Source organism: Mustela erminea, chromosome 1 (genome assembly GCF_009829155.1).
Source record: "Mustela erminea isolate mMusErm1 chromosome 1, mMusErm1.Pri, whole genome shotgun sequence".
Taxonomy (NCBI): domain Eukaryota; kingdom Metazoa; phylum Chordata; class Mammalia; order Carnivora; family Mustelidae; genus Mustela; species Mustela erminea.
This window is the reverse complement of record NC_045614.1, coordinates 103,789,662-103,816,743: the sequence shown is the minus strand read 5'-3', so window position 1 is coordinate 103,816,743 and position 27,082 is coordinate 103,789,662. Positions and strand designations below refer to the sequence as shown.

General features: G+C 36.6%; 1 protein-coding gene across 12 annotated transcripts in view; it reads left to right on the top strand.

Annotated features, from left to right (window-relative positions):
• Window positions 1-4,223: 4,223 nt before the first annotated feature.
• DLG1 (discs large MAGUK scaffold protein 1) overlaps window positions 4,224-27,082 on the top strand; it is a 255,691-nt gene continuing 232,832 nt past the window's right edge. For 4 of the 12 annotated variants that reach the window (XM_032337090.1, XM_032337079.1, XM_032337051.1 and 1 more), the window contains exons 1-4: window positions 4,750-5,174; window positions 5,645-5,694; window positions 6,361-6,492; window positions 17,082-17,248. In XM_032337090.1, coding sequence (XP_032192981.1) covers window positions 5,676-5,694; window positions 6,361-6,492; window positions 17,082-17,248 — 318 coding nt within the window. In that variant the 5' untranslated portion in view covers window positions 4,750-5,174; window positions 5,645-5,675. Of the gene's footprint in view, window positions 4,328-4,749; window positions 5,175-5,644; window positions 5,695-6,360; window positions 6,493-17,081; window positions 17,249-27,082 lie in introns of those variants that run through there. The other 8 variants (XM_032337117.1, XM_032337103.1, XM_032337100.1 and 5 more) reach the window with 3 other exon arrangements.

The window sequence follows — 27,082 nt, the reverse complement described above, 5'->3', positions numbered from 1 at the left end:
TAGATAGTGTCTGAGGGCCCTCCCAGGTCAGATGTCCCATAAATTTGTGAAAACTCTGGTTTATACTCAGGAGTACTTGTCAGGGTAAAGGAAGGAGAGAAGGAAGCTGCAGTTATTTAAATAAATGCCTTTGCATTGAAAAACAAAAACAAAAACAAAACACCCCCCTGCCCCGACTCATTTAGTCATAACATATAACTAGGGTGTGCATATTTATTTCTTTGTGGTCAGAAATAAGTAATATCCTATTTCCATCGGAATTGTCTCAGCTGTGAAAGGCATTCAAATATATGATAAACAAGTAAAGATTAGCCTATTAAGTGTGCTTTATTCTATCAGAACATCTCTTAGTGCCTTTCTTTCTTTTTCTTAGTATCTTTCTCTGACTTTCAGATCCTGTCCCTTATACATATACATGCACACACTGTGTGTGTGTGTGTGTGTGTGTGTGTGTGTGTGTGTGTGTGTTTAAGAAAGCTGTCAGGTAGAGAAAAGGAAACAAACAGTCTAATGGAAAGAACAGTGAACTAACGTTCAGTCCCAGCTCCATTACCAGCTAGCTTGGTGTCCTAGACAGCTTTCTTTCTTTCTTCCTCAGTGTCTTCCTCTGCAAATTGGGAGATCATAGCCAATGAGTTTATCTCACAGGTTGCTGTGAGACTACAATGTGTTAAATCTGCCTTTGAAGTCTATTATGAAGGGCTATACCCATTTAAAAGTATAGCTGTTTTGTCCTATACCCACTTAGGTACCCATTACACCATAATATGGTGTATTACACCATACACCATGAATTCAGGGACTAATTGTCATAGAGATGAGTAACTGCTCACATTTCAAAGGGAATTGATTTCAACTTGTACCTTTTATTCTGGTAAGAATTATCTATACAGAAGGAGATCAGTCTCAGTATCACTTAAACTGGATAGAATGGATTCTTGATGTAGATAAAATGGTACTAATACCACAGTAGAGACTGAGGTTTCAAATGCTTAGAACTGTGGTCTTAGAGGTCACTTAGTCCAGCTTTCTGTCCTGAGTATGTACCTCCCTCTGAAAAGGCAGCTTTGCCTGATTCTTTTGGTCTCTGCTTGATAGGTAACTCTTAATATCTTGGGGGCAGCTCTTAGGAATTTTGGCAACTTCTGACAAATCATGTTAAAGAACTTCTTGTTGTCCCAGTGACTTTAGTCCTGCCCCCCAGATACATAGACTAAGCTTCTTTGAAGATTGAAATCAAGCTCCCAGATCCCTCTCTTTTCTCAAAGAAATGACTCTAGATTCTACAATCATTCCCCCTTGGGTTAAAGCTTCATATCTCTGATTGTTCTGGTTACTTTCTTCTTTCCTGATGCTGGTTTGGGTAGACTTTTCTTAAAGTTTGCTGCCAGGAAATGCCCCCTTGAGCAATTTGTGGAGATCTGACCACCATGGTTACTTTCACATTCTCAGCATTGTTCTTCTTTTGCAGCCTAAGTTGGGATAAGCATTTTTGACAGCATCACACTCTTTCCTTTCAGTGACTGGCTTGGTACATAGTGAAAGAAAATGATGCAGTAGGGTCTGGCAAGACCTGAACACCGTTACAGAGGGTAGGCTGGGGACCTGAATGGGGAAAAGGAAAAGCCAGAGACGTGAAGCTCATGGGTGGCTTGCATAGAAGGATAGTAGGGGAGGGAAAGTTTAGAACTGAGAGATAATATTCTTAGAGATCAACTCGCTGACAACTCAAGAGAAGAATGTGAGCTTCAAGCTTTACCTTGTGGTCCTCTGACACCTAAGTCTTCTAAGTTATTTGAAAGAAAAGTTAGCATGGGGCTGGAAAGTTTGAGGAGTTTGGAAAAGTAGTCAGATGCTATGTTGGATCCTATTCAATGGCAGCTGCTACCTGTGTAAAGTAAGGATATAAAAGTTGGGGAAATCCAGATGTTACTGCTTTGTCTGTTGTGATGATATGGTAGGCAGTCTCCAAGATGGCACTTTTAATGATTCTTGAGACTGACCTAAGTAACCAGTAAGATAGTGTGGAAATGATAGAGTGTTACTTCTGAAGTTAGGTCACAAAAGATGGAGCTGCTGTCTTGCCCTCTTGGATCACCAGCTCTGGAGGAAGTCAGCCACCACATCATGAAGACATTCAAGCAGCCCTGTAGAAAGAGCTTCATGGTGAAAAAAGCAGGCCTCCTATCAACAGTCAGCATTGAGTTACTAGCCATGTGAGTGAGCCATCTTGGAAGAGCCTCCCTTAATCCCCACTAAACCTTTAGATGACTAGCTCTTGTAGACATCTTGACTGTAATCTCTTGAGACACTAAGCCAGAACCTTCCAGCTAAGGTCCTCCTGAATTCCTTATCTGCAGAAACCACGAGATAATGTTTATTGCTGTTTAAGTTGCTAAGCTACTAAGTTTTAAGCTACTAAGCTTGAGGAATTTGTTATGCAGTTATAGATAACTAATACAGGTGACTAGAAAGGAGAAATAAGGAATAAAGACCTCTCATTCTAGGCCTGGCCTTGTCCTGGCTTCTAAGGATGAAAGAAGTACTAGTTTCATTTCTGCTTTTGGACACTGCTGACAACCAACAGAGCTAGAGGATGACAAGATGGAAGGGCTTCATGCCCTCTTGTCATTCTCTTTCTCCTCTCCCTCCCCTTTGTCTTTAGTGGAAAACTAGGATGACATTGAGAACTCATACAAATTTTGCTTTTGACTTTGCAGTGGCCCTCAAGAAAAGCTGCACTGGCCTTTATCCCCTCATTAATAGGCTGTGGCTCCTTGAGAGCAGGGCTTGGATCTTAACTGTTTCTATCCTCATTGCTTAGCAAGTGAACATATATGAATAATGAATGATATTAAGGGTGAGGGCAAAATCCCTCCTTCCTCCTGAATTCTGAAGAGATTCCATTCTTAGAATGCTTCCTTAACTGAAACTATTCCATTCACTGTTCATCAATGAAGTCTTGATAATAATAGCATGCATACCATTAGTCATTTTCACTATTACAGACATCCCTAGTTCACTATTTTAAAAATCTCTCCGTTTAAGCTCCTTGCTTTTAAGAGCTTCCTTTCACTTTTTCATCCCATTTCTTCCGTGGAATGTTGCTTTAAACGGTTGCTCAAGCTCCCAAGGTGCTTGACCTAGGGGAGCATAGGCATCTGTTGCTAAGATACCAACATACCAGTGTCAAGTTGTCCAGAACCACAGTGGAAAGAACCCTATCTCCTGTATTGGAGACAGGAGAACCAATTCTGGGCTGCTGTCACTGATTAGCCTATATGCCCTTGGGCAAGTTGCTTCCCCTTTTTGAACCTCAGTTTCTTTATCTTAAACTGAGAGATTGGGTTTAGATGAGCTCTAAAGTCATTGTTGGGTTCTCTCAAGTTAGAATTCCAAGGAGCGATCCGAAAGTGAACCCTGGTGGTCAGCACACCTCTGAGTAACTGCTACTGTTACAGTAGGTTTTCGGGGCTTCCCTTTAAATTAGCCCAAGCATATGGCCTCGGGATCTTCTCCTTTCCAGTTTTGCCACTAACTCTGAGTGACCTTGGGCAAAATCTCTCTGGACCTCAGAGGAGGGAGGTCCCTGTTATCCAGACAACGCTCGAAGACCTGAACAGTGACTTTGAGAGCTTTTCGCCATTTCTCCTTCTACCACCTGGGTGTCTCAGATCCAGAGCCGGGTTCTGGCCGACCCGAAGTCCCTCTCTGCCTTGCAGTCTAAACTAAAACCCGCGGCGCGTGCCAAAAGCGGCTCGGTTCCGTAGGAGGTAGCTACAGGTGAGCTCTTAAAAGGGCCGCCAGAGCTTGGGTAATACCTGAGACTGATGGCTGCGCGGAGGGGCTGAGGCAAGGGGGTGTGAATGAATGTGCGAGTGAAAGAAGGAGCAAATGTTCTCTTTCCACCCTTAAATACATTCACACTTAGACTCACTTAGACTTAAAAACCCTCTGGTAAACCCCTCAAACTCTTAATCTATTTTACGAGCCTTTCTTTATTCACCGCCCCACCCCCCCCAGACTTTTACTGAAGGTCTAATAATAAAAAAAAAAATTAGTACAAAATGTTAAGTGCAGAGATTACATCCCCAACCCCCGCCCAAACTCCTCCCCCTTCCCCCGTTCCAGGCCCCAGCCGCCCCCGCCGCCGCCCCCGCCCCCGCCCCTAACGTAGGTGGTGCAGTCGGACTACTTCCCAAGACCGATTTTCCCGGTTGGGGATCCACCCCCGGGGGCGCCAGGCACTCTCTCCAGCTTCGGAGTTGGAAACAGCACGTGTTTAGTGAGGTTAAAGGGTTCTCGGAATGTCTTGGATCTGGTATAGGTGAGGTCACGTCTCTCTTCAGACACCCGGACCATTCCGGGCCTGGCGCTCTACTCGCTCTGAAGCGCGGGACACACCGGTGGGCTAGGGCGAGGTAAAGGCGGGCTCTTCCAGGGCCACCACGGACCACCTGTAGAATCTGTGTGTCAACTCCTTTGTCCTCAGAGCCACTTCGATGGCCGCCCCTTTAAGAGAGGAGGTTCACTTGGGATGGTCCCCGGGTCCCCTTTCCCGTTCCCCAGCCCCCTTCAGGCCCTCCTCCCCCTTCCAACCCAAAGGTAGCAGCCCAGAGAGCCCGGGGCTCGGCGCCAGCCGCCTCCTCACTTCCCATTGGCTGAGAGCGCCGGGAAAGCGGTCACGTGGGGGCGCGGCAGTCCAGCTCCGGGGCCGCCATCTTGGCGGAAAGTTTGGGGGGAGAGCGGTTGGGGGCGCGGAAGGAGGCGAGGTTCCGGGGGTGGGGCGGCTAGGAGGGGAAAAGGCGAGCGGGCTAGCCGACCGCGGCGAAGTTAGGCGGCCGCGGCAGAGGAGGAGGAGGAGGAAGAGGCGGCGGGGGTGCGGCCGCCAAGGGGAGCTCCTCCCCCGTTCCCTCACCCCCCTCAGTTCAGCTCCTCGAGCCCCGGGCGGGGCGGGGGGACGTGGAGCGGGGCAGGGCGGGGGAGCCGCCCCGACTCGGGCCGGAGCGCACCCCAGCTCGGAGCGCTCGCCGCTTGGTGGAACTTTGTGGTGGCGCCGCAGGTGTGGGGGCCCGCGGAGGTGTGCATGTGGGGCGTGAGGGCGTCGCGGAGAGTGGCCGCAGCCCTGTCCGACCCCCGCTGGAGTAGCCTGGACGAAGCGAGCAAAGAGAAAGGCAAGCTAGAGGAGGGGGCCCGAGGGGGGTGGGGTGATCTGCCTAGCTAGTCCTGTCTCTGCGCTGTACGGTCGTTACGGGCTTAGGGGCCAAGGGTCGGAGCGCTTCTGCACCGCCCCCCCCCCCAGTAGCAGGTGGGAAATATGCATAGTTACGCCAGGGGAGCGGTGGCCCCACGTCTAGGCATTTTTAGTACCCTTTGGAGAGGGAACAGCTTTCGAGGAGAATTTGGAAGCAGGCTTCTCTGTCTGCTCTTAATTTGTAGGGGTACCCACCCTTAGGTAAAAGCTTTCTAGATTGACTGACACTGCTGGCTGACACTGAGGCTCTTTCTTTCGTTTGGGAAAACTTCTCCAGGTGTGGCCTTTTCAAATAGGGCTGGGAGTTTTTCGATGTGAGATTCAGGGGGAAGTACTAGTTTAACCACGATTCTGTTCTTTGCTTTAGTTGTTTCTTTTCTGTTTTTAAAGGTGTGTGCCCTCTTCCTGATACTGGAGAAAAATGCCAGTCCGGAAGCAAGGTGAGAATTTATTTCGGAACTCTCCTGTGTGTGTTTCCTGTGTGTGTTTTGTGATTGTTGGTTTTAAAAGTATTTAACTCTCATGAGACAGCATCTTGTTAGCCTTACTACTTAGGGAATCTAAGCTTCATCATATCTTTCAGAAGAGGGAAACATCTAAATGTTTTTCAAACTTTCTTTTTTGAATCTCTCTAGTGACTCCAGAGGCAGTTAATTTTCACTCCACTGAAATGTCTTTTTAAAAACTTTGAATTGGTGTTTTAATATTTTACTTTGTTATTCTTCCTAAACACTCTGTGAGCAATTGTAGGATCCTGGCTAAGAGCTAGTATTTTGAAACATTTAAGATTTATATTATAATGACAAATTGTGGGTAATCCGCTTTGCATATCAGATCAGTTGAAGCTATGTTAACTAATATCTTGATCAAACAGTCTTTTATTGTGGTAGACTACTAGTGAACATTTATTAGCAAGTGCTTGTCTACCTCCTTTTTCTGTGACATATTTTTTTAAAAAATTTTGGTTATTCTAGGGAATAAATATGTTTGTGAACGTAGTAGCATTGGTTGAGGTAGAGGATTTGGAGAAGTGTTTAGATGTCTTGCAGAATTATTTGCTGTGTAAGGAATGTGTAATTTTAATCAGACTCTTCTTTTCTTCTTAGACACCCAGAGAGCATTGCACCTTTTGGAAGAATATCGTTCAAAACTAAGCCAAACTGAAGACAGACAGCTCAGAAGTTCCATAGAACGGGTTATTAACATATTTCAGAGCAACCTCTTTCAGGCTTTAATAGGTGGGAATTAAAACATTATTTGTGACCATTATGTGTTAGCTAGACTTAATGCACCTCTGAATTCATTTATTTTAAACTTAACAGAGAGTGATGTACTTGGTTCTCTATAAGACATTCAGTAACTTGAACATTCAGTGACGTGTGTTTACAAAAGTATCTAATAACCAAAAAACTTTCAGTATGATTATTTCAGTGGTCTTTGGTGACATGTTTTATATTCTCAGCATTAACTATTAAAAGGTGGAGAAGTTGCAGAAATGTTTCAGGATCCAAAAAATAAAGAACAAATAACTTTTAACTTGTTTCTATATTTTACTTCTATTTCTCTGAAGTCCCTGAAAATGTTTGAAGAGTTCTGCTCTGTTTAAGGACATACATGCCCTAGTGTAGACTTCTGTTTAAACTTAGCATGCATGGAGTCAGAATTTTAGACCTGAAAATTATCTTAGAGATGATTTTGTGTAATATTATTTTGTAGCCAAGAAAATAGAAACAATGTTATTCATAAGTAACTTAAATTTAAGGTGGTGCATTGTTTTAAAGTAGAACTGGGCAAGTGAGTCCTAAATTCTCTTCCTCAGGCTGCCACTAATTGAATGGTAATATATGTCATTTAACCTTTTTTAGGTCACTATATTTGCTGTAGAATGTGAATGTAATAGAACAATGATTTTTAGCCCTTCCTCCAACCTGATTTTAATGCAGCGAGATTCTTTTTGAAAACAAAATCTCTTATTTTGTGCACAATTCCTGATTTATCAAACAAGATGATTTGTCTCTGGACTCTCCCCTAGGTATCTAGAAAATGTGTAGACCACTGAACTAGAAAATTTGTCCCTTCCAATTCTAAGAATAAAAATTTTTAATTAATCATTGACTGTATAAATAGGACATGAACTTCATTGCATTGCATTTATTTTCTTAGTAACTTCCAAGTGGATATGACCTAACATCTGTTTATTAATAGAGTAACTTTTGATGTGTTTGTGGACTACACAAGTTAGTGTATTCTGTCAAAAAACTTAATGCTAAATTGATACTCTCTACTAAATTTTTTTTAAATTAAAGATTTTAAGGAAGATCACTCAGTACACCTGAATAATTTTTAAATCTTAGTATTATTATAGACTTGAAAAAACCTACGCAAAAATAGAGAACAGTATAATTAACAGCTCTATCTAATTAACAATGTAATTAACTGTAACCCATCTTCAAAAATTATCAACATTCTGTTTTTTTTTTTTAAACTGATGGACATTTTTTACATTTGAATTTCTAAGCTCTGATGTTTAAGGTACAAATGGATGATCAAATTGGATTCCTCTGAAAAAAGTAGCCAAAAAGGAAGGGAAGTATTTTTAGTTATTTGGTTTTCTAAGTCAACATCAAACCTAAGAATGTTTTATTTAGTAGAGTCACTGTTTAGAAAAAAAAAATAGTATGACTTGTATGTCCTTGTTTACCTATAGATGTAGATGGGTGTAGTCCTTCTCTGTGTGAAGTCTGCAGCTTAAAATTAAATGGTCAGTAAAGTAAACATAATCTACACTTTTAGATTTCTCTGTAGATTGGAGGTAGATTTGGAGGGTATGTTTGGAGGGATTTTTAAAATATATTCTGCCTTGCCCCTTTTGACTGTTTATCTGTTCTTATACATAATTGAATTCTAAGAGAATTAGTCTTTTAATAAGTTTGTCAATCTTCTTAGTACTGTATAATTTCATTGGTTGTCAGTTTACCTTGATATTTAGATTTACATATATTTTAATGTTTTATAGGATATGATAACAAATTTTGGTGTCGGAAAAGTAATAGAGTTTAGGAATTTTGAAATGGGTAATTTTAGTAGAGATTTTTATGTGTTTCCGTACTGTAATTGAATTAATTGTTTACTAAATTATTAAATGCATTCTTTGGTATTTATTAACTTTTGTCAGTTTTTGGAAAATTTTTAGGTCAGTAAGATTTTCTTTTTGGTTTGCACCTGTACCGTTGTTCTTGAAACAGCATATTAGTATACTTTAAACCTGTACCTCTTCCTAGGCTAAACTAGAGTCTGTTGTGTTCATAGTATGTGCTGGAAAATCCTGGATTAACTGTTTCTTCCTTTAGTAGGTGGCACTCTCTTTTCTGAGCTGATATCAGCGGACCACTAGATTTAAGGAGACATGGGTCTTGACCATCTGAATTGTTTGAAAGTCATTTGGTGCTTAGGTTTTTGACTGCCTGAGTTTGGAAATCATTTTCTTAGGCAGTAGTGAATTATGTAGTTACTTCTTTGGATTTGGTGTCTGCGTAATTGTTTATTGATTGTTTGAGCTGGTAGTTTGTACTGTTTTCATGCATTTAAAAGAAGTTTGTGTAGGGCTCTGGGATTTTGGTGTTATAGAAATGTTGATTTATTTTTTCCTTTCCTCCGTATTTGAAATGTGTTAATCAGATTAGGTCTGTTCTGGTTACCTGGGGGTTATTCAGAGGAATAGGCATGTATATATTGCATTATGTCTGTTCTGAGATAACAATTTTTAATTTATCTTAATATCTTTGAATTTGGGATACATTTTATGACTGATGTATTATGGAAGTGATTATACATTCTTAGTGGCACATGAAATAATGGTGCATCAGAGAATCGATATCATCAATTCAGTGAAACATGGCAATCATTGTCCTAGTTCTGATGTTTGTTAGTGACATTGAAAGATGTCTTGAAGATTTAAAAATTATTGAAAGCAGAACAGTTTTTATTAATTTTGAGTTTCAGCTGACAAGTTACTTCTTTAGAGATGAATATTTAAAGTTATATCTAAAAAAAAAAAAATCCATGAGCTATATATACTTATTTAAAATTTGTTCCCCAAGTATGTGGTGATCATTTTTATATAAATGGAAGATAAAGTCTGCCTAATTTTACTCCGTGATTTAGGTGAGAACAATTTGAAAACTTAATATATTTGATTTTGTATTCTCATTTTCTGTACTTACATTTGAAAATTTGTAAGTAAAGTAGACTTGATATGGTTTGATTACAGGTCAGAGCCCAGGTGTTCAAGTCCATATTGGTTTGAGGTCATTTATGATACTTAGGTTTGTCTGGAATCTCTGAGACGACTTGGTAGTCTTCAAAGATTTCTTACTAGTCTAGATCCCTGGAGTTACTTATGGGGTCAGAGAATTTATCTGCTTTTCTTGCTCACAGGAGGAAAAACCTGTGCTAAAGATCAGGCTGACTTTAGAGACTTGAGTAAGTTGAATCATGAGATTTGTATAGTTTGTCTGCAATAAGTAACATGCTTGTCTGCAATAAATAGCAAGCTTACTTTAATACATTTTTTATTTTAGTTCTAAAATTTTTCAAGATGAGGTGGATTATGTAATAACACTGACCATTTCTGAGATATTTGGCTCATTCATTTTTTGCTACTCTATTAACTGAATTTGACTAGGCCTTGTAAACATGGTAAAGGACATTTAAATTTGTAGATACTGGGTTTCAAAAGTATGTCTCCTTTTTTTTTAATTGTAAAAAGAAAATAACATTTATCATCTTAGCCACTTTTAAATGTGTAGTTTGATAGTGTTAAGTATATCCACATTGTTCCAAAAACAGTTCAGAACTTACTCCTCTTGCAAAAGCAAAACTCTACCCAGTAAACAATACTTCCCTTTTCGTTGTACACCCAGCACCTGGTAACTACTCTTGTACTTTCTGTCTCCATGATTTTGACTACTGTAAGTAGCTCATGCAAGGGGAAATCATACAGTACTTATCTTTTTAGTGGCTAACTTAATTCATTTAATGTTCTCAAAGTTACTCCATGTTGTAGCATGTGACAGAATTTCCTTCCCGTTTAAGACTGGATTTATTTTACTGTATGTATATACCACATTTTGTTTATCCATTGATCCATTGATGGACATTTGGAGTGTTTTAACCTCTCAGCTATTGTGAATAGTGCTTCCATGGGTGTGCAAATATCTCTTTGAAACTCTTCTTTCAATTTTTGGGATACTCAAGAGCAAGATTGCAGGATCATATGGTATTTACATATTTAATTTTTTGAGGAACTGCCCTACTGCCTCACATAGCAGTTGCATTATTTTACGGTCCCACCAGCAGAGCACAAGGGTCTCCATACTTTTGCCAACACTTGTTATTTTCAGGGTTTTTTTTATAATAACCATCCTAATGGATCTGAGATTTTGACTTTTTCAAGTGTATGTAAAAAGTGTATTTATTTATTTATAAAAGATTTTATTTATTTATTTAACACAGAGAAATCACAAGTAGGCAGAGAGGCAGGCGGAGGGAGGGGGGAGCAAGCTCCTTGTTTTGCTGAGCGGAGAGCCTGATGCGGGGCTTGGTCCCAGGACCCTGGGATCATGATCTGAGCCAAAGGCAGAGGCTTAACCCACTGAGCCACCCAGGCACCCCTGAAGAGTATATTTAAAAAGCACTTCTCTTTGTAATACAAGTGTCTCATTTAGTCATCATAATCCTATGAAGTCTCTATTCACCTGTAAGGTGATTATACTCTTTTATAGATTGGAAAACTGAGGCACTGACAAATTATGTATCTTGTTCAAGAACGCTCAGGTACTAAACTGTCGAGCCAGAAATTGAATTCAACTAATCTGAATCCAGAGCCTCTCCTCATGTTCAGTTATTAGGATATTCTTTATCATAAGTTGAATATTTTAATTGGTAAAGAACACTAACAAATGTGTTTAAGATAGATGTTGATTTGTAGTATCAGTGGTTTTTTTTTGTTGAAGTTTTTACTTTGAAGGAGAATATTTATGATGGAATGATGCTTGTAATTATGGAATTTACACATTTTGAAAAATGTATTTATTTAGTAATCAAGGTTTGTGAATTTCTAGCTGTAATAGTAAAATGTCAAAATTTATTGGATTTTTTGTTTGTTTGTTTATTATTGGTTCCCGTCATATTATATATATATATATTTTTCAAATATCTATTTATTTGACAGAGACTGATCACAAGTAGGCAGAGAGGCAGACAGAGAGAGGAGGAAGCAGGCTCCCCACTGAGCAGAGAGCCCGATACGGGACTCGATCCCAGGACCCTGAGATCATGACCTGAGCCGAAGGCAGTGGCTCAACCCACTGAGCCACCCAGGCGCCCCCTGTCATATTATATTTTAGTTTGTTGCTAACTTCATGTGTGTGACTTTGCAGGCTAGGTTTTAGAAAAGAAAACGTTTATGACATTATATGGATCATTCTCTTTTTTTTTTTTTTTTTTTTAAAGATTTTATTTATTTATTTGGCAGAGAGAGATCACAAGTAGGCGGAGAGTCAGGCAGAGAGAGAGAGAGAGAAGCAGGCTCCCGCTGAGCAAAGAGCCCGATGCGAGGCTCGGTCCCACGACACTGAGATCATGACCTGAGCTGAAGGCAGCGGCTTAATCCACTGAGCCACCCAGGCGCCCCTGGATCATTCTCTTGACCAAAACTTTATTGGAGGAAAATTTTATTAACTTTTCAGTTGGTCATTTTGATTGAACCTGGATTGTTATTTATTTGCTAGTAGTTTTGCTTACTACTTCTCTGATGTAGTGCTTTGATTATGTTGAATCTGGTTGAATTCTCTTTGGAACCTTGTAATCAACAGAGCTATAAAAGCATCTGTAAATAATTTTTCTAGTTTATTTCATCTGTGTAAGGTCAGATTTTTTCCACTATATTTTTTCTTTCCTAATTATTTTTTTCAGTAACCAGTCTAACACCAGGTATTTCATTTATTTGTCATGTCTCTGTAGGTGTATATCTGGGTGAACTATATGGATTTTTAGATGAGTATGGAATTACCTGTCTTAAGTGGCAGTCATTTTGACTACTTCTGTATTTTTCCCATTTTCTGTACATTTTCATATTAAAGATTTAAGTTTAGAGTTGATGCAAGTGAAATGTTTGCGTAGGTTTATTGAAAGACTCTGTCATTTTTTTAAAAGACTTTATGTATTTGTCAGAGAGAGGGCACAAGCAGTGAGTGGGGCAGGCAGAGGGAGAAGCATGCTCCCTGCTGAGCCAAGAGCCCAATGGAGGACTCCATCCCAGTATCCTGGGATCATGACCTGCACCCAAGACAGTTTCTTAACCAGCTAAGCCACCCAGGTGTCCGTCATCTTACATGTGATAGTAAATTTAGCAATTTCTAATGTAATAGTATTGAGAGAGATGACTATTGAAGTATTATTTTGCTGTGATTACATTTTTTGTTGTCTGTATATTTTGGTATAACTATGAGTAGCCATTATTAGTGATGTTGGGTATAATTGGCGTAGAAATATATAAATGAATTATATAAATCAGAATTATAAAAGAATTTTTCATTGTCAGAGCTGGTTAATTTTACTTTCAAAAAATTTAATACATGTGCAGTAATAGAAATTTGAAATAGATGTGTAAGGTTCTATAGCACCTTAAAATATAACCATCAAATTTTTATAGAACGCTACCTTTTTAAGTGTTTCTAAATGGTGTTATTTGATTTTTAAGTGTTAATGTATTTTTTTCCTCAATTTTCTCCATCTCTCAAAGACATTGTTATATCTCATTTTTTAATTCTTTTATTCCTCTTTAAAATGTATTCTCTCTATTAGTATTCATTGTTTGAATGTCTTAAGTGTTCAGGGTGAACTCATTAGTTTAATTCTTTATTTTCATGAAGTTTGTTGAGAATAACTTGGAATTTGAGACTTGAGCATTTTAAACAGATTTTGAAGAACTGGGAGAAATGGGGATTATACTAGAACTTGTTTTTGTTTTCTATTTCTGACTTCTGTTAATAGTAGTAGCTTCGATTTTACTTTAGGCTCATTAGCTTATGGAACTCAGTATTATACTCCCCAATTTAAAAAAAATCTAAAGGAAAAGAAAGTAATGTTTTGAATCTTAGAATGTTATTGTAGAAACACTCCTGTCCCAGGAATAATCTTTTTTCTTTGCTAAATCTTTATGGTTATGATCAGTGATATAATTATCTTCTGACATATAAAATGTAGATTATAAAGAACAATGACTGCTGATACTATGGGAAATATAAAATATGAGTACTTTGGACTCAAAAAGAAAAGCTCTGTCCAGTTTTTCCAGAGTACCCTTTTTGATGAAGTGCAGCTTTGAAAAATCTTTACTGATACACCTGAGTAAATTTGTGATAGAGAAATAATTTCTGAAGAGGTATTCCTATGTTACTGACCTTTATAGTCTTTGAGATACCCTAAAGATGAAGCAGTGTGGTGGACAAGTTAAATAAAATGTGTGGAATGTTGGTCAAAATGGGATATTGGGTCAAAATTAAAGGGATGTGTATATTTATAAGCTGGATATGTGAGCTTATTATCACTTTCCTTTAAAATATAAATAAAGGAAAATGATAATAAGCTGACATATCCAGCTTATTTTTTTTATTGTGATAAAATGTAGGTAACAAAGTTTATCTTTTTTTTAAGTGTACAGTTCAGAGGCATTAAGTACATTCACATTATTTTGTGACCATCACTCATTGTGTCTCCTGAAACTTTTCATCATCCCAGACTGAAACTCTGTACTCGTTAGAAAATAACTCTCCATTTCCTCCTCACTCAGTCCCTCCTTAATCCATTCTTATCTTACCCCAGTAACAATTGTTCTTCCTGCCTCTATAAATTTGACTCTTCTAGTACCTCATGTAAGTGGAATTATACAATATTTTCTTGTGTGTCTGACTTACCCTAAACTTAGCATAATGTCTTCAAAATCCATCCATCCATTTTGTAGAATGTATCAGAATTTTGTTCCTTTTAAAAGTTGAGTAGTTGTTTGTATGTTCCACATTTTGTTTTTTAACCATTCATCTGTGGATGAATATTTGGGTTGTTTCCACCTGTTGTATACTGGGAATAATGCTGCTGTGCTTATTGATGTACACATAATCTGTTTGAGTCCCCGCTTTCACTTCTTTTGGGCATATATCTAGAATCTCATGCTTGATCAAAAGGTGATTTTATGTTGTAGTATTTTGAGATATCACTGTACTGTTTTCCACAATGATTATATCATTTTCTATTCCTACCTATAAATGGACAGGGGTTTAATTTCTCTACATCCTCATCAAAGCCTGTTAGCCTGTTTTGTTGATAATAGTCATTCTAATGAGTGTTTACTCAGTTTATGTTGTCTTAAGCCTGATATAGTTAAAATAATATGAATATTTGATTCATATTCAGTCCGTAAGAGCTCAGGCACTGCAAATTAGAAGGACTTTTTAAGAGCTGAGGCATTTCAGTTGACAGTAAGTAGCAGGATGTGAGTAGACTTTTGAAAAATTCACATAGGGAGCATTTTATTCCTTGATCTTCCTAGATAGTAAAATGTTACTCCAAATTATACTAGTCTAGATCTCTGTTGTCCTATATGATAACTACTAGCTGTTTGTGACTATTTAATTATACATAAATAAAATTATAAAATCAGTTCCTCACAAAAATGTGACACTTGTCACATTTTTAGTGCTTAATAGCCATGTGTAGCTAGTGGCTACCATATTGGAGAGTGCAGCTATAGAACATTTTCATCCCTGTAGAAAGTTCTTTTGGACAGTACTGATAGAGATATTTGTTAGAGATATTATTGAAGGATAATACAGCAGTATATCTGTTAAGGGTAGAATAAAAGGTCACAGAAGGTAAACATTTCAAACTCGACTTGTAATAATGGAAAATATAATGAAGTTTTTTTATGGTGATGTGGGCTATTTACCTTGAGATTGGTAATCATCCAATTACTCAAATTACTCAATATTCAGCACTTTTGGGGAGCATAATTACACTAGGAGCTCTGATATCTTTATTTTCTTGCAGAAGATATTTCTCCTTCTCTATAGATCTATGAATATATATCCTCTGTGTATAATAAATATGTGTTTCTTATATATGTAGAAGTATATGTCCTGCCACAGAAATGTATACATAGTCTCATATATATATATACATCTCCTAATATATATATATACATTTCCTAAAAAAAAATCTGTAGTATTTTTGGAAAATAGTACATATTTAAATTTCCCTAATTATCACAATATCTTTTATATCCTCCTGCCCCTTCCTGCCAGTCAAGTCTCACTTATTGCAGTTAATTGCTGTGTTTTTTTCATTTCCTTTATTTAAAAAAAAAAATTCTTCTCAAATAATTTCTCTTCCTTTTCATGACATTGACTTGGTAAAGAAACTGGCCATTTGTCTTATGGAATGTCCCCTTCTGAATCTGTTTTTTTCCCCCTTGCTCTTTTGGTGTCATTTTACTTGTTTCTCTAGCTTCTTTATTTCCTGTGAACTGCAAGTTGGTTCTGAAGGTTTGATTTAGGTTCAGGTTAAGCAATTTTTGGTAAGAACACTTTGTAGCTGATGCTCTTAATTTGAGTTTATAATAATTTTTTTCATGATGGTTATGTGAACAGTTTTTTGTACTTAACTCATGGTTTATAAAATACTTTCATATGCAATTTTCTCTAGTAATATTCTTAACACCTTGTAAAGTGGGTTGATACTATCTTCACTATGCTGATTTAGTTTTTATGAGCTCTTTACTTAGAAAGTTTTACAATTCTACTGGTTATTAAAAGAGAGTTATTTTGTCTCTACTATTTTCTGACTGTTTTTTAAAGGACATATTAATCTTTTCATCATAGAAATAAGTAAAAGTTACTCTGTTTAAATGTTACTTCTGTTTAAATGTTATTCTGTTTAAAAAATTCTGTATAGGATATTCTCCCACCTTTGCTGTTAAAACAATAATTTCTCCCATTTAAAAAACTAACTCAAAATACACAACTAGGTGAATAAAGAACTGATAGTGGTGAACTTAAGCATTATGTAACTGTCACTCAGAGCTTTCTGAATGGCATGAAAAATCAGTGTTAATATGCTAAGTTTATATAATTCTAGTTGACAGCAAAGTAAATTGACCTTTTAAATTGTCCTGTGCTACTTTAAATAAATTTATGGATTTTTTAGTTTTGTTATGTTTAATTGATTATTTCTAAAATATGAAATATTTAATTTAGTATTTCACTTTCTTGTTCATGTTGGTTAGAAGGACAGTTAAAACTATGTGAGGGGTTTATATTGAGGAGATATTGGTGGTATGAAGATAAAATATCAGTAATGACTCACATCTTCAAAATTCATAGTAGTGATATTAGCTGCTGTTGGTTAGGAGCCTGTTAGGTGCCATTGTGGGCTTCATATGTATTATACTCAGTACTTTTTACAATTCACATGATAAAGAGGCAAGTTATCAGAGGTTAAGTAACTTGCCTGAACAGGCAGCTAATTTATGATGAAATAGAGATTTGAACTCAGCACTGACTTTGAAGTGTAAAAAACCTGTGACTTTTACACTATGCCCTGCAAGTTCTGATGTAACTATGACAAAATAAAATGAGAAAATATTCACTGTTTTAAGTACATTATAAGATTGGGCTTATTTTACTTTTTGAGTTAATGCTGTTTCAGCAATGCATAGTTTAATTAGAAAATCTAAATACTTTGATTTTTTTTTTCTTTTCTTCACTTCTAGATATTCAAGAATTTTATGAAGTGACCTTACTGGATAATCCAAAATGTATAGATCGTTCAAAGCAGTCTGAACCAATACAGCCTGTGAATACTTGGGAAATTTCCAGCCTTCCAAGCACTACTGTGACTTCAGAAACACTGCCAAGCAGCCTTAGCCCTAGTGTAGAGGTAAGATAAATTTTTTCCTGAGGCTGTTTTTTAATAATCAATTTATTGGGGCTGCTAAGTTTTTTCACTTTATTAAAATGGATATTATGTGGAAATATCATGAGATTACAAATATTTTTTAAGAGAAAAGCTCAGAATCTCTGATGCCCCTTTCTTAACATTTAAATGGTTTGAGGTCTGAAATACTTGGCTTTAGACTATTAAAAGAACACTTTGCATGAGATACCTTAATGAAATTGTATTTTGAAAAGGTGATTTTACTCTGGTTTTTTGTTTGTTTGTTTTGAGAAATAGAATATAGTTTTGTTGTGCTGGGCCGATTAATTGCTACATATACTCCAGTGATTCTGTTTATTTGACTTGAAGATTGCATTAATAAAATTCACTAAAGACTGATCAGTAAATCTTAAGGTTAGCATTGGTTTCAGCATTTTTCTGTAGTTAAAACTATATTTCTTTAAGTTTTAAGAACTGTTTTAGTAATGTTCTTTTTTTGGTTGTAACGTACTGTTGCTGGTAGAGTTAGATAGAACAGAGATATATGAAGCATTTTGTAATGAGGCTTCTGTCTGACAAACATTAGTCATTTGAATGTGGTTGTCTGACTGAATTTGATTCTAGTCCCTTCTAGTTTGTACTAGAGAAATGCTTGGAAAATTGAATCAGCCTCTGTTTGGTGAGTAATAAATCAGGGAAAAGTAGTGGTGGGCAGCAACCAGACAACCCTTTGGTAATGAAGCAGACAGTTTCTGAGTTTTCTTTTTTTATATTATGTCACATAGAACTGTAAAATTTTAAAGCAGGCAACACATCTGATCCCTCTTTTTCATTTTAAGGATTTGGAAACTGAGATCCAAAAGAAAAGGAATGACTTGACCCAGCTTATTTAGCTAGTTTGGGCAAGTCTACCCTTAGATTTCAGACCTTGTAACAGATCACGGTTCTCTTTACTGATCCTGTTCTGCACTTGTATGTTTATTGTTTCTGTGTCTTTTTTTTTTTTTAATCTCTTTTTTATCACTCTTGGATCATTTCCATTTTCATTCCCTTTTGTTGATAAATCATTTGCTCTTATGATCAATTCCAAATAGATTTTTTTTAATGTTAACTATTAGTACAGTTTTTATTTCACATTTATTTTCCTAGCTTAAAAATTTTGCATTTGAGGAGACATGTTAAATTTTAAGAGAATTGAGTTTCTTATTTAATTACTTAACTATTGTTTTCTATTGTCTCATTGATTATGTTCAACTATGAGTATAAAGCATAGAGTTCTTATAGTTGATTTGCCTATTTTTATAGGAGATTGTTTAGATAATGGCTGGCTCAATGTAACCAGTAAAATAAATGTTCATTAAGGTTAAATAAGTGGATAATACTGCACAGTGGAAGTTAATTTCTATATAGAGTTCAGTCAGAAAGATCAGGAAGGCGTTGAATTCCATTATGAGTAGTATTAGAAAATTTCAGGGGTGCCTGGCTAACCCAGTCAGTGGAGCGTGTGACTCTTGATCTCAGGGTCATGAGCTGGAGCCCCACGTTGGGTGTGGAGATTACTTAAAGTAAAATCTTAAGGGAAAAAAAAAGAAGAGTATGGGAAGATTTCAACTTGTGTAAAGTGAGGCACTGGTATTTAGAAAGACCCTTTGCAATACTGGTTTCTGCATCTCCTAAAGGGTGTAGTATGGACATGTTAAAGGAGAATAGGAGAACAAGAATTTTCAGACTATAAATGGGAGGTCTAATTAGGAAAATGGATGAGAAGGGATTATGATTAAAATGTTGCTTAGGGCTTGGCACATGAAAATGCTCTAGTGTGCTTGAAATTTACACCCATTCACATTTAAACTTAGTAATGGGATCATGGAGATGTGTCCATCAAGTCCCAGATTTTTTTAAAGAAGGGAAGATCTGTGTGTGTCAAATCTATAGTGAGCTAAGTTTAGTTCAAAAGAAGTACTGTTTTGTAGAGAGGACAGAATACCCTGATAGATGCTTGCCTGAAAATGTAAATAGTTTTGAAACACACTTGGTGGATGACAGTCCTAAGGTCTTAAAAAACAAACAAACAAACAAACAAAAAACCCTGTAATGTTTATAGGTTTCATTTCTACTTTTTTTGAGAGTAGAAGGAAAGTATATTCCCCTGTTCCCCATTTATGTATGCTTAATTTGGACAGAAAACTTGGCTAAGAGGCATTTGACTCGATTGCTTTAGACACTTGGAGGATAATGTTTAGGACTGAAAAGAGATCTCAAACTTTTAATTCACCTTATTTAAAGTTTTGTAGTTGAAGAGAGTCCACTGACCCAAATTAAAACAAATGCAGAAGAAGTTTTTATTTGACCATAACTTAAAAAATAATATGAAAATCATGAAAATATTTTATCTCATACAAATTTTAGGTTATTATGGCACTTGTGCACTAATTCTTGGATAAAAAAGTAAGGTAATGCGGGCACCTGGGTGGCTCAGTTGGTTAAGGGTCTGACTCTTGATTTTAGTTCAGGTCATGATCTCAGGGTTGTGAAATCCAGCCCCTAGTTGGACCCTGCACTGGGTGTGGAGCCTGCTAAAGATTCTCTCTCCCTCCTCTTCTTCTCTCCCCTCCTCCACCTTAAAATAGGTTGGTAGGTAGTAAACAGAAAGGTAATGTTTTTGTGACAAAGTTGTATGCAACACAATCTTACTATCTCATTTACTTCATGTTCACTTTTGTAGGATTATCATAAAGAGGGTTTTTTTTTTTTTTTTTTTTTTGCAAAAGAAGTATTTGAGATAGAGCAATTTCCAGGGCATGCTTCTCTTACTTTCTTAAAGTGAAAATCTTTGTCTTGTAGACATTTGTTCACTTTTCTTCTTGTCCTTTTTGTTTTGTTATTAACTGATCTAACTTGCCAGATCTTCATTTGTCAGTTAATTTGTGGCCTTGTAACTTCATTTCCTATATTTCTTCTGATGTTGTAAAGTGAAAATCAATGCCATTTATTTTTGCAGTGACATGGCAGCATCCCATTTTTTTTTTTTTTAAAGATTTGTTTATTTATTTATTTGACAGACAGAGAACACAAGTAGGCAGAGAGGCAGGCAGAGAGAGAAGGGGGAAGCAGGCTCTCTTCTGAGCAGAGTGCCCAATGCAGGGCTTGATCCCGGGACCCTGGGATCATGACCTGAGCCAAAGGCAGAGGCTTTAACCCACTGAGCCACCCAGGCGCCCCAGTATCCCATTTTCTTAGAACTTTTTTGTGTTTGGTATATCTGTCTTCTATTTTGAACGTATACCTAGTATATTGTTTGGAATGATGTTTGCATAATATTAATGATTGTTTCTGGGTGATGGGGACTTTTTTCTTTTTAGTACTTTTCTCTGATACTTAAAAAAAATAATGAACGCATGTCATTTTTATGGAAACAAATCTATCCTAAAATAAGAGTGAATTTTAGAGATGGTAAGGAAGAGTATTCAAAAGGAACCAAGAGGCAAGAGTAGGAGAAATTGTCTGATTTAATGAGAAATTCCAACAGAAAAGGATGCAGTATCCTATTTTAGTCCTTTTGGGCTCCTATAACAGAGTATCACAGATTGGGTAGCCTATAAACAACAGATTTATTTCTCACAGTGTGGAACCTGGGCAGTCCAAGATCCGGTCACAGGTAGATACACTTTCCTGGTTCCTAGTTGGCCCTTTTCTTAGTGTGCTCATGTTGAGGAAGGGTGAGAGAGCTCACCATAGTCTCTTTTATAAGGACACTTTCATAAGGACACTAATCCCATTCACAAAGCCTCCCTTATGGCCCAGTGACCTCCCAAAGTCCCCACCTCCTAATACCATCGCATTGGAGTTTAGCATTTCAACATGTGAATTTTTGTGGGGGGACACATTCAGCCTATGGCAGTTCTGTTTTTGATAGTACATTGCAAGCACACCAAAGAGTCAAAGGCTTGGTTTTCTTTTTTGACGTGAAATCACAAAAATCACCATTTTAATGATTTTTGGATAGGAAGAGCTTTTCTAAGCATGACAGCAATCAAAATCCAGAAGAATTAAAAGGTTAAGAAGGCTGAGTTTGGGGGCACCTGAGTAGCTCAGTCAGTTAAGTGTCTGACTCTTGATCTCAGCTCAGGTCTCAATCTCGTGGTCATGAGTTCAAGCCCTGCGTTGTGCTCTACTTAGTAAAATGGAAGGAAAAAAAAAGAATGCTGACTTTGTGGAATTTCTTTGTGATCATCACAAAGTTTGATTATTTGAAGTTTAGTTAGAGAATTATATCTTGAAAAGGTACATTAAACAATTGAGAAATGGGGGAATTTGTTACATTTATAAAAAGGGACTAATTTTCCCCCCTCTCAACTCAAAAAAACCTCTTTACAGAACAGTAAGAAAAACATCAACATTCAATAGAAAAGTGACCAAAGGAAGTGAATGGGCAGTTTAGAGAAAAAGAATTACCAATGGACCAAGTAAGCCTTTGAAGAGATGCTCAACCTCACTTCAAAAGCATGCATATCAAATTGACAAGGGGAGTATTTTAACTAATTTGATTGTCAAAGATTAATTAAATGTGAGGAAACAAACTCTTTTATACTGTTGGTAGCAGGTACAGTGGTGCAACCTTTCTGCAAGACAACAGTATATATTCATATTCTTTGATCTAGCTACATGTTCCAGATATAATTACACAAATTAATATGTATTTATATAGATATATATGTTCGTTGTAGTATTATTTGTAATATTCATAAAAATCAACAGGGAAACCATCTAAATTATTATCAGTAAGAAACTGGTTAAGGATGCCTGGCTGGCTCAGTAGAGTATTTCCAGCTCTTGATCTTGAGGTCGTGAGTTCAAGCCCCACATTGGGTGTAGAGATTACTTTAAAAAATTGTATAAAAAAGGAAATTGGATAAACACATTATGGTACAGCCACTTAATGCAATATGAAAAAGCAGTCATAAAAATATAGATTCCATATCCTCTCTATGTTATTAAGTGATTACATATCAGGAGGTATAATATGACTGTAAAAAGAAAAAGAATATTGTCAGGTATATATTTAGAAGAATACACACTTAGTCTTTTCAGTAATGTACTCATTTTCAGTTATCTCTGCTATCTCTGAGCTCCATGTTTCAGCACTTCTGAGTTCATCTTCAGGGGAAGGAAATTCTCTGAGTAGGGAATACAGATTCTTTTCCCTTCTCTTTGACCTTTGGATTTAGTGCTTTAAAAAAATTCTATCTGCTTTAATTTAAGTAAAATTTCAGGAGATAGTAAAAAGCATGTATTAAGTCCACCCGGTTGAATCTGAACATTGACTTAAATTATTGAAGTACTGGGTAGTATTTATACATAAAACTACGCAAATCATAAATGTATAGCTTGATGAATTACTGCATTATGGATATACCCAGTCAAGAAAAGAAAATGGAATGACTGCTAATGGGTTCTGGAATTAGATAGTGATGGTGGTTTTACAACTCTGAATATACTGAACACCAGTGAATTGTACGTTTTAATATTTGGTAAATTTTCCTGGTATGTACATTATGTCTCATTTTACAAAAGAAATCTTCCTTGTACCTTTCCTAGTCACTACCTGTATCCTGTTCTTCAAAGAACCATCCTGATTTCTAACACCATGGATGAGTTTTGCCTCTCCTAAAACTATAATTTAACAGATTCATACAGTATGTACTCTCTTACGTCTAACTTTTTTCTTATATTTGAGAATTTCCTCCAAGAGTGGAAGTTTTTTTTCTTCTTTGTGCTGTATAATATTCCATTGTAGATATACTGCAGTATATTTATCCATTCTGGTGATGGCTGTTTGTGTTGTTTTCAGTTTTGTGTTAGTGCTGCTTTAAACATTATTTTATAGTAAGTTCTGCCATAGCACAACATATATGTTCTTAAAAATCACTTCAAAATGCAAAATTGTGCAGTAAAAACTATAGGGCTTATGTAGAAAATGGAGTTAGAGACTCAAAGCTCAAAACTTGGTGAGTAACATATAAAAAAAGATAATATCTTGATAAAAATGGCAGCACAATTTCTAAACACACTTACAGGAGTGTGTGTTAAGATTCAACTTGTGAGTTATTGCCCAGTGCTAGCTCAGGAATTTATCTGAAATTGGATGTAGGGTTATTAACAGGTGTGGGTGGCTGTGAATCCTAACATTCAATAAGCTAAGGTCTGAAATGTGTGTTTCTGTGTATTTCTTTATGGTTTGTTTCATCTGGGTGCAATTTTCTGTTCTCACCTAGTGTTTCACATGGACGAGATTGGACTTAAGCAAACATGAAATTAGCTACCGTTGTTCCCTAATATGTCAATCGTATTGGAACATATTTGCTTTTTCAAAATGTTATGGTAGAACCGTGTATATTTTTTGGTGCATATTTTTTTATGTGTATATTTTTTGGTGTACCTGTGTATGTGTTTCTGTTGTTTATATACCCAGTTGTGAAAATGATATGCTTATGTTTAATTTTGGAACATAATAACAGCAGTTTGGCAAAATGGTTATGCCTGATTTTTATAATTACAACCAGTACATGCAAGTTTTGGTTGCTTTACAAGTTTACCATTGCTTGTTATTGTCAGTCTTTCTATTAATAATTTAAACTATTTCAGTAGGTGTGCGATGGTACTTCATATTGTTGTATTTGCATTTTCCTTATCTTATCAAGATTAATAGTTAACACCTTTTCATATGTTTATTCATTTTGCTATCTTTTGTGAAGTGTCTATTTAAGTTTCTCATCCCCCCCCATTGTTTTTCATCTTATTGATCTGTAGGAGATCTCTATCTGGATATGATTCCTTTGTTGGATATATGTATAATATACATTTTCTCCCACTCTGAGGCATGCTTTTACTAATGATACCTTTTTATTATTTCTTAAATCTAATATATGGTTAATGGTTAATGCTCTTTATGCCTACTGAAATGTTTTTCAGCTTCAAAGTCATAAAGTTATCCTACTTTATTATTTGTTAAAAACTTTTTTTTCACTTTTCACATTTACATCTGTAATCCATATTGCAGAATTTGCAAAATTTCACATGAATTAGCATTACAGCGCATCTCCATTCTTGCACTTTAGTCTAAACAACCCTCATTTCTTGCCTAGATTATTGTAATGGTCTCTTTGGCCTATCTGTTCACACTTGCACCTTTTCCATTTATGACCACTTTGCCTCCAAGATTGTTTTTATAAAATGCAAGTCATTTCATTACCCTTCATTGGCTTTCTGTTCCTCTCAGAATGAAGTGGGAGATCTCTAAAGAGACTCAGAAATTCTAATTATTTGACCACTGCCTGTTTTTCCACTCTTGTAAAACTCTTTCATTCTTTGGCTATTGGTTCCTCTTCGTTCAGGGTCCCCACATAATTCCTCTGCATAGGAAGTTCTTTCTTGCCAACTCTTGCTTATTTTTAACATTTTATTTTAAATGTCAGTTCTTCCAACAAATAATTGAGCATCTGGTATGTATCACACATTGAACAATGGGCTTGAATAAAGGCAAAGATCCTTGTCCTCATGGAGCATATATTCTAGTGGCCATGCTGGTAATAAACAATAAATTATTTAGTATGTTAGAAGGCGATAAGTGATATGGAAGGGAAAAAAGAGCTGAGTGAGGGTATGAGGAATGTCATATGCCTTTCCAGTTTTATGAAGTACATTCCCGTACACTTTGCAGTTTTTATTAGGGTTATTCACGATAGGCCTGATTTTAAAGAACATGGTATTTGTACAGAGAGTTAGAAGTTGATGCAGCTATTTGGGGAAATAATCAGTGCAAAGATTATAAGGCATAAGGCTGAATTGTATGAGAAATAGCAAGATGGACAGTATGTTTAGAAGGTATTAAGTAAGGGAAAGAGTAGTGGGAGATGAGGTCAGAGGGTAAGGCAGAGGCAGATCATGTAAAGCTTCTTCAGGGTTTTGGACTGGAGGAATGACATTTAACCTAATCTTTAAAAGGATCGCTTAGGCTGTTTTGTTGAAAATAGTTTGTGGTAAGAGTAGAAGCAGGAGACCTGTTAAGGAGTCTGTCTCAGTGATCCAGTTAAGGATGCATGTAGGCGTGAACCAGAGTGGTGATAATGGAGGTGCTAAGTGGCTGAATTATGGATATTTTAAAGTAGAACATGAGTATTTGGGACAGATTGGAAATGGGTTGTGAGAGTAAGATGGAGATCACTGCAAGAGAATTAAGGATAACTATGTGGTCACTTCCTGGTAGAAGCCTTTCTTTACCTCTCAGATTATCAGAGCCTGTGTTATAGTACTTTCTGCTTCTGCTTGATAATATTCATCAGTATTGTAATTAAATGCTGTGAAATTACAGATTTTGTGTTATTTTGGTCTCTACTAGGCTGTCCTTCAGGCTAGAGATTTGTGTTTACTAAAATATATGTAGTACTTATATGTAGTAGCTATTCAGTAAATACTTACCAAATGAAGTGAGAATTTTGGTTCTTTCCATACTGTAATTATGTAACAGGCTAACGGTGGCTATATTTTTTTCTAGCTTTATCATAAAAATCTTCCAACTCCAACAAAATCAAGGGAATAGTACAATGTCCATATAGTACAGCAAACCTCCGAATATCTATAGAGTCAACAATTACTAACATTTTGTCATATTTGCTTTCTTTGTGTATGTGTATTTTTGGTACATTATGTGAAAATTAGTTCCATTCATCAAGCATTTAAACTATGAAAACTTCAGTATATGTTTCCATTGAATAAGAATAGTCAAACGTCCTGATGTCTGGGTGGCTCAGTTAGTTGACATCTGCCTTCAGCTCAGGTCATGATCCCTGAGTCCCAGGATCAAGCACCTCGTCGGGCTCCCTGCTTAGCAGGGAGTCTGTTTTTTCCTCTGCCTCTCCCCCTGCTCGTGCTCTGTCTCAATCTCTCTTTCAAATAAATTAAAAAAAAAAAAGTTAAACATTCTCCTATGTAAATAACCCTAATACTGTTATTACTACTAACAAAATTAATAATATTTTATTTTCTCTTCAGTTCATTTTTACTACTGTCCCCAGATAAATAAGCTTTTTACCCTGCCCTTGTAAAGGTTCCTTTTCCTTTTCCAGGGAAAAGTATTTTTTTCAGAAGAATAACAGCTAATAAATACAAATGAGATGATAAAATTGGGGTGTGGGGAATCAATATTTTGAAACCTAATGAAATAAGTGATTTAGGGAAAGATCATTAATGAGTCAATCAGATAAAAATTTATTCAATATGAGTTGCTGAAGTGCCTGCCTACAGATACTTAATAATTACAAAGAAAAAACATACCTCTACAATGGAATGGTGTGCACTTCCTGGTGGGATACAGTATGAAATTCAGTATATCATTATGAAGTTTACCTACCAAAAATAAGTCTAATCATCCTTTATGTCGAACTTCCTGTTACCGGAAATACAGGACTTTGTGGAATGACTTAGTGTGAGGAGACAAATTCAATAAATATAGAATATGTGGTATTCTGTAAGACAGCTGATGTGGTCTCTTCAAAAAGTAAATGTCATTTAAAAAAGGAAAGAAAAGATGAGCAGGGTAAAGCTTCTATTTTCTTTTAATGCTAGTATATAGAGTAAAAGTTTGTGCAATATTCCCTTTCAAGATTGGCTATTAAGTCTTTTCCTTTTTTGTTGCTCTTTTTTTTTTTTTTTAAAGATTTTACTTATTTATTTGAGAGAGCACACGAGTGGAGGGTGGGGCAGAGGGAGAGAGGGAGAAGCAGACTCCCCACAGAGTGTGGAGGGAAACGCAGCCCAGTCCCAGGATCCTGAAATCAT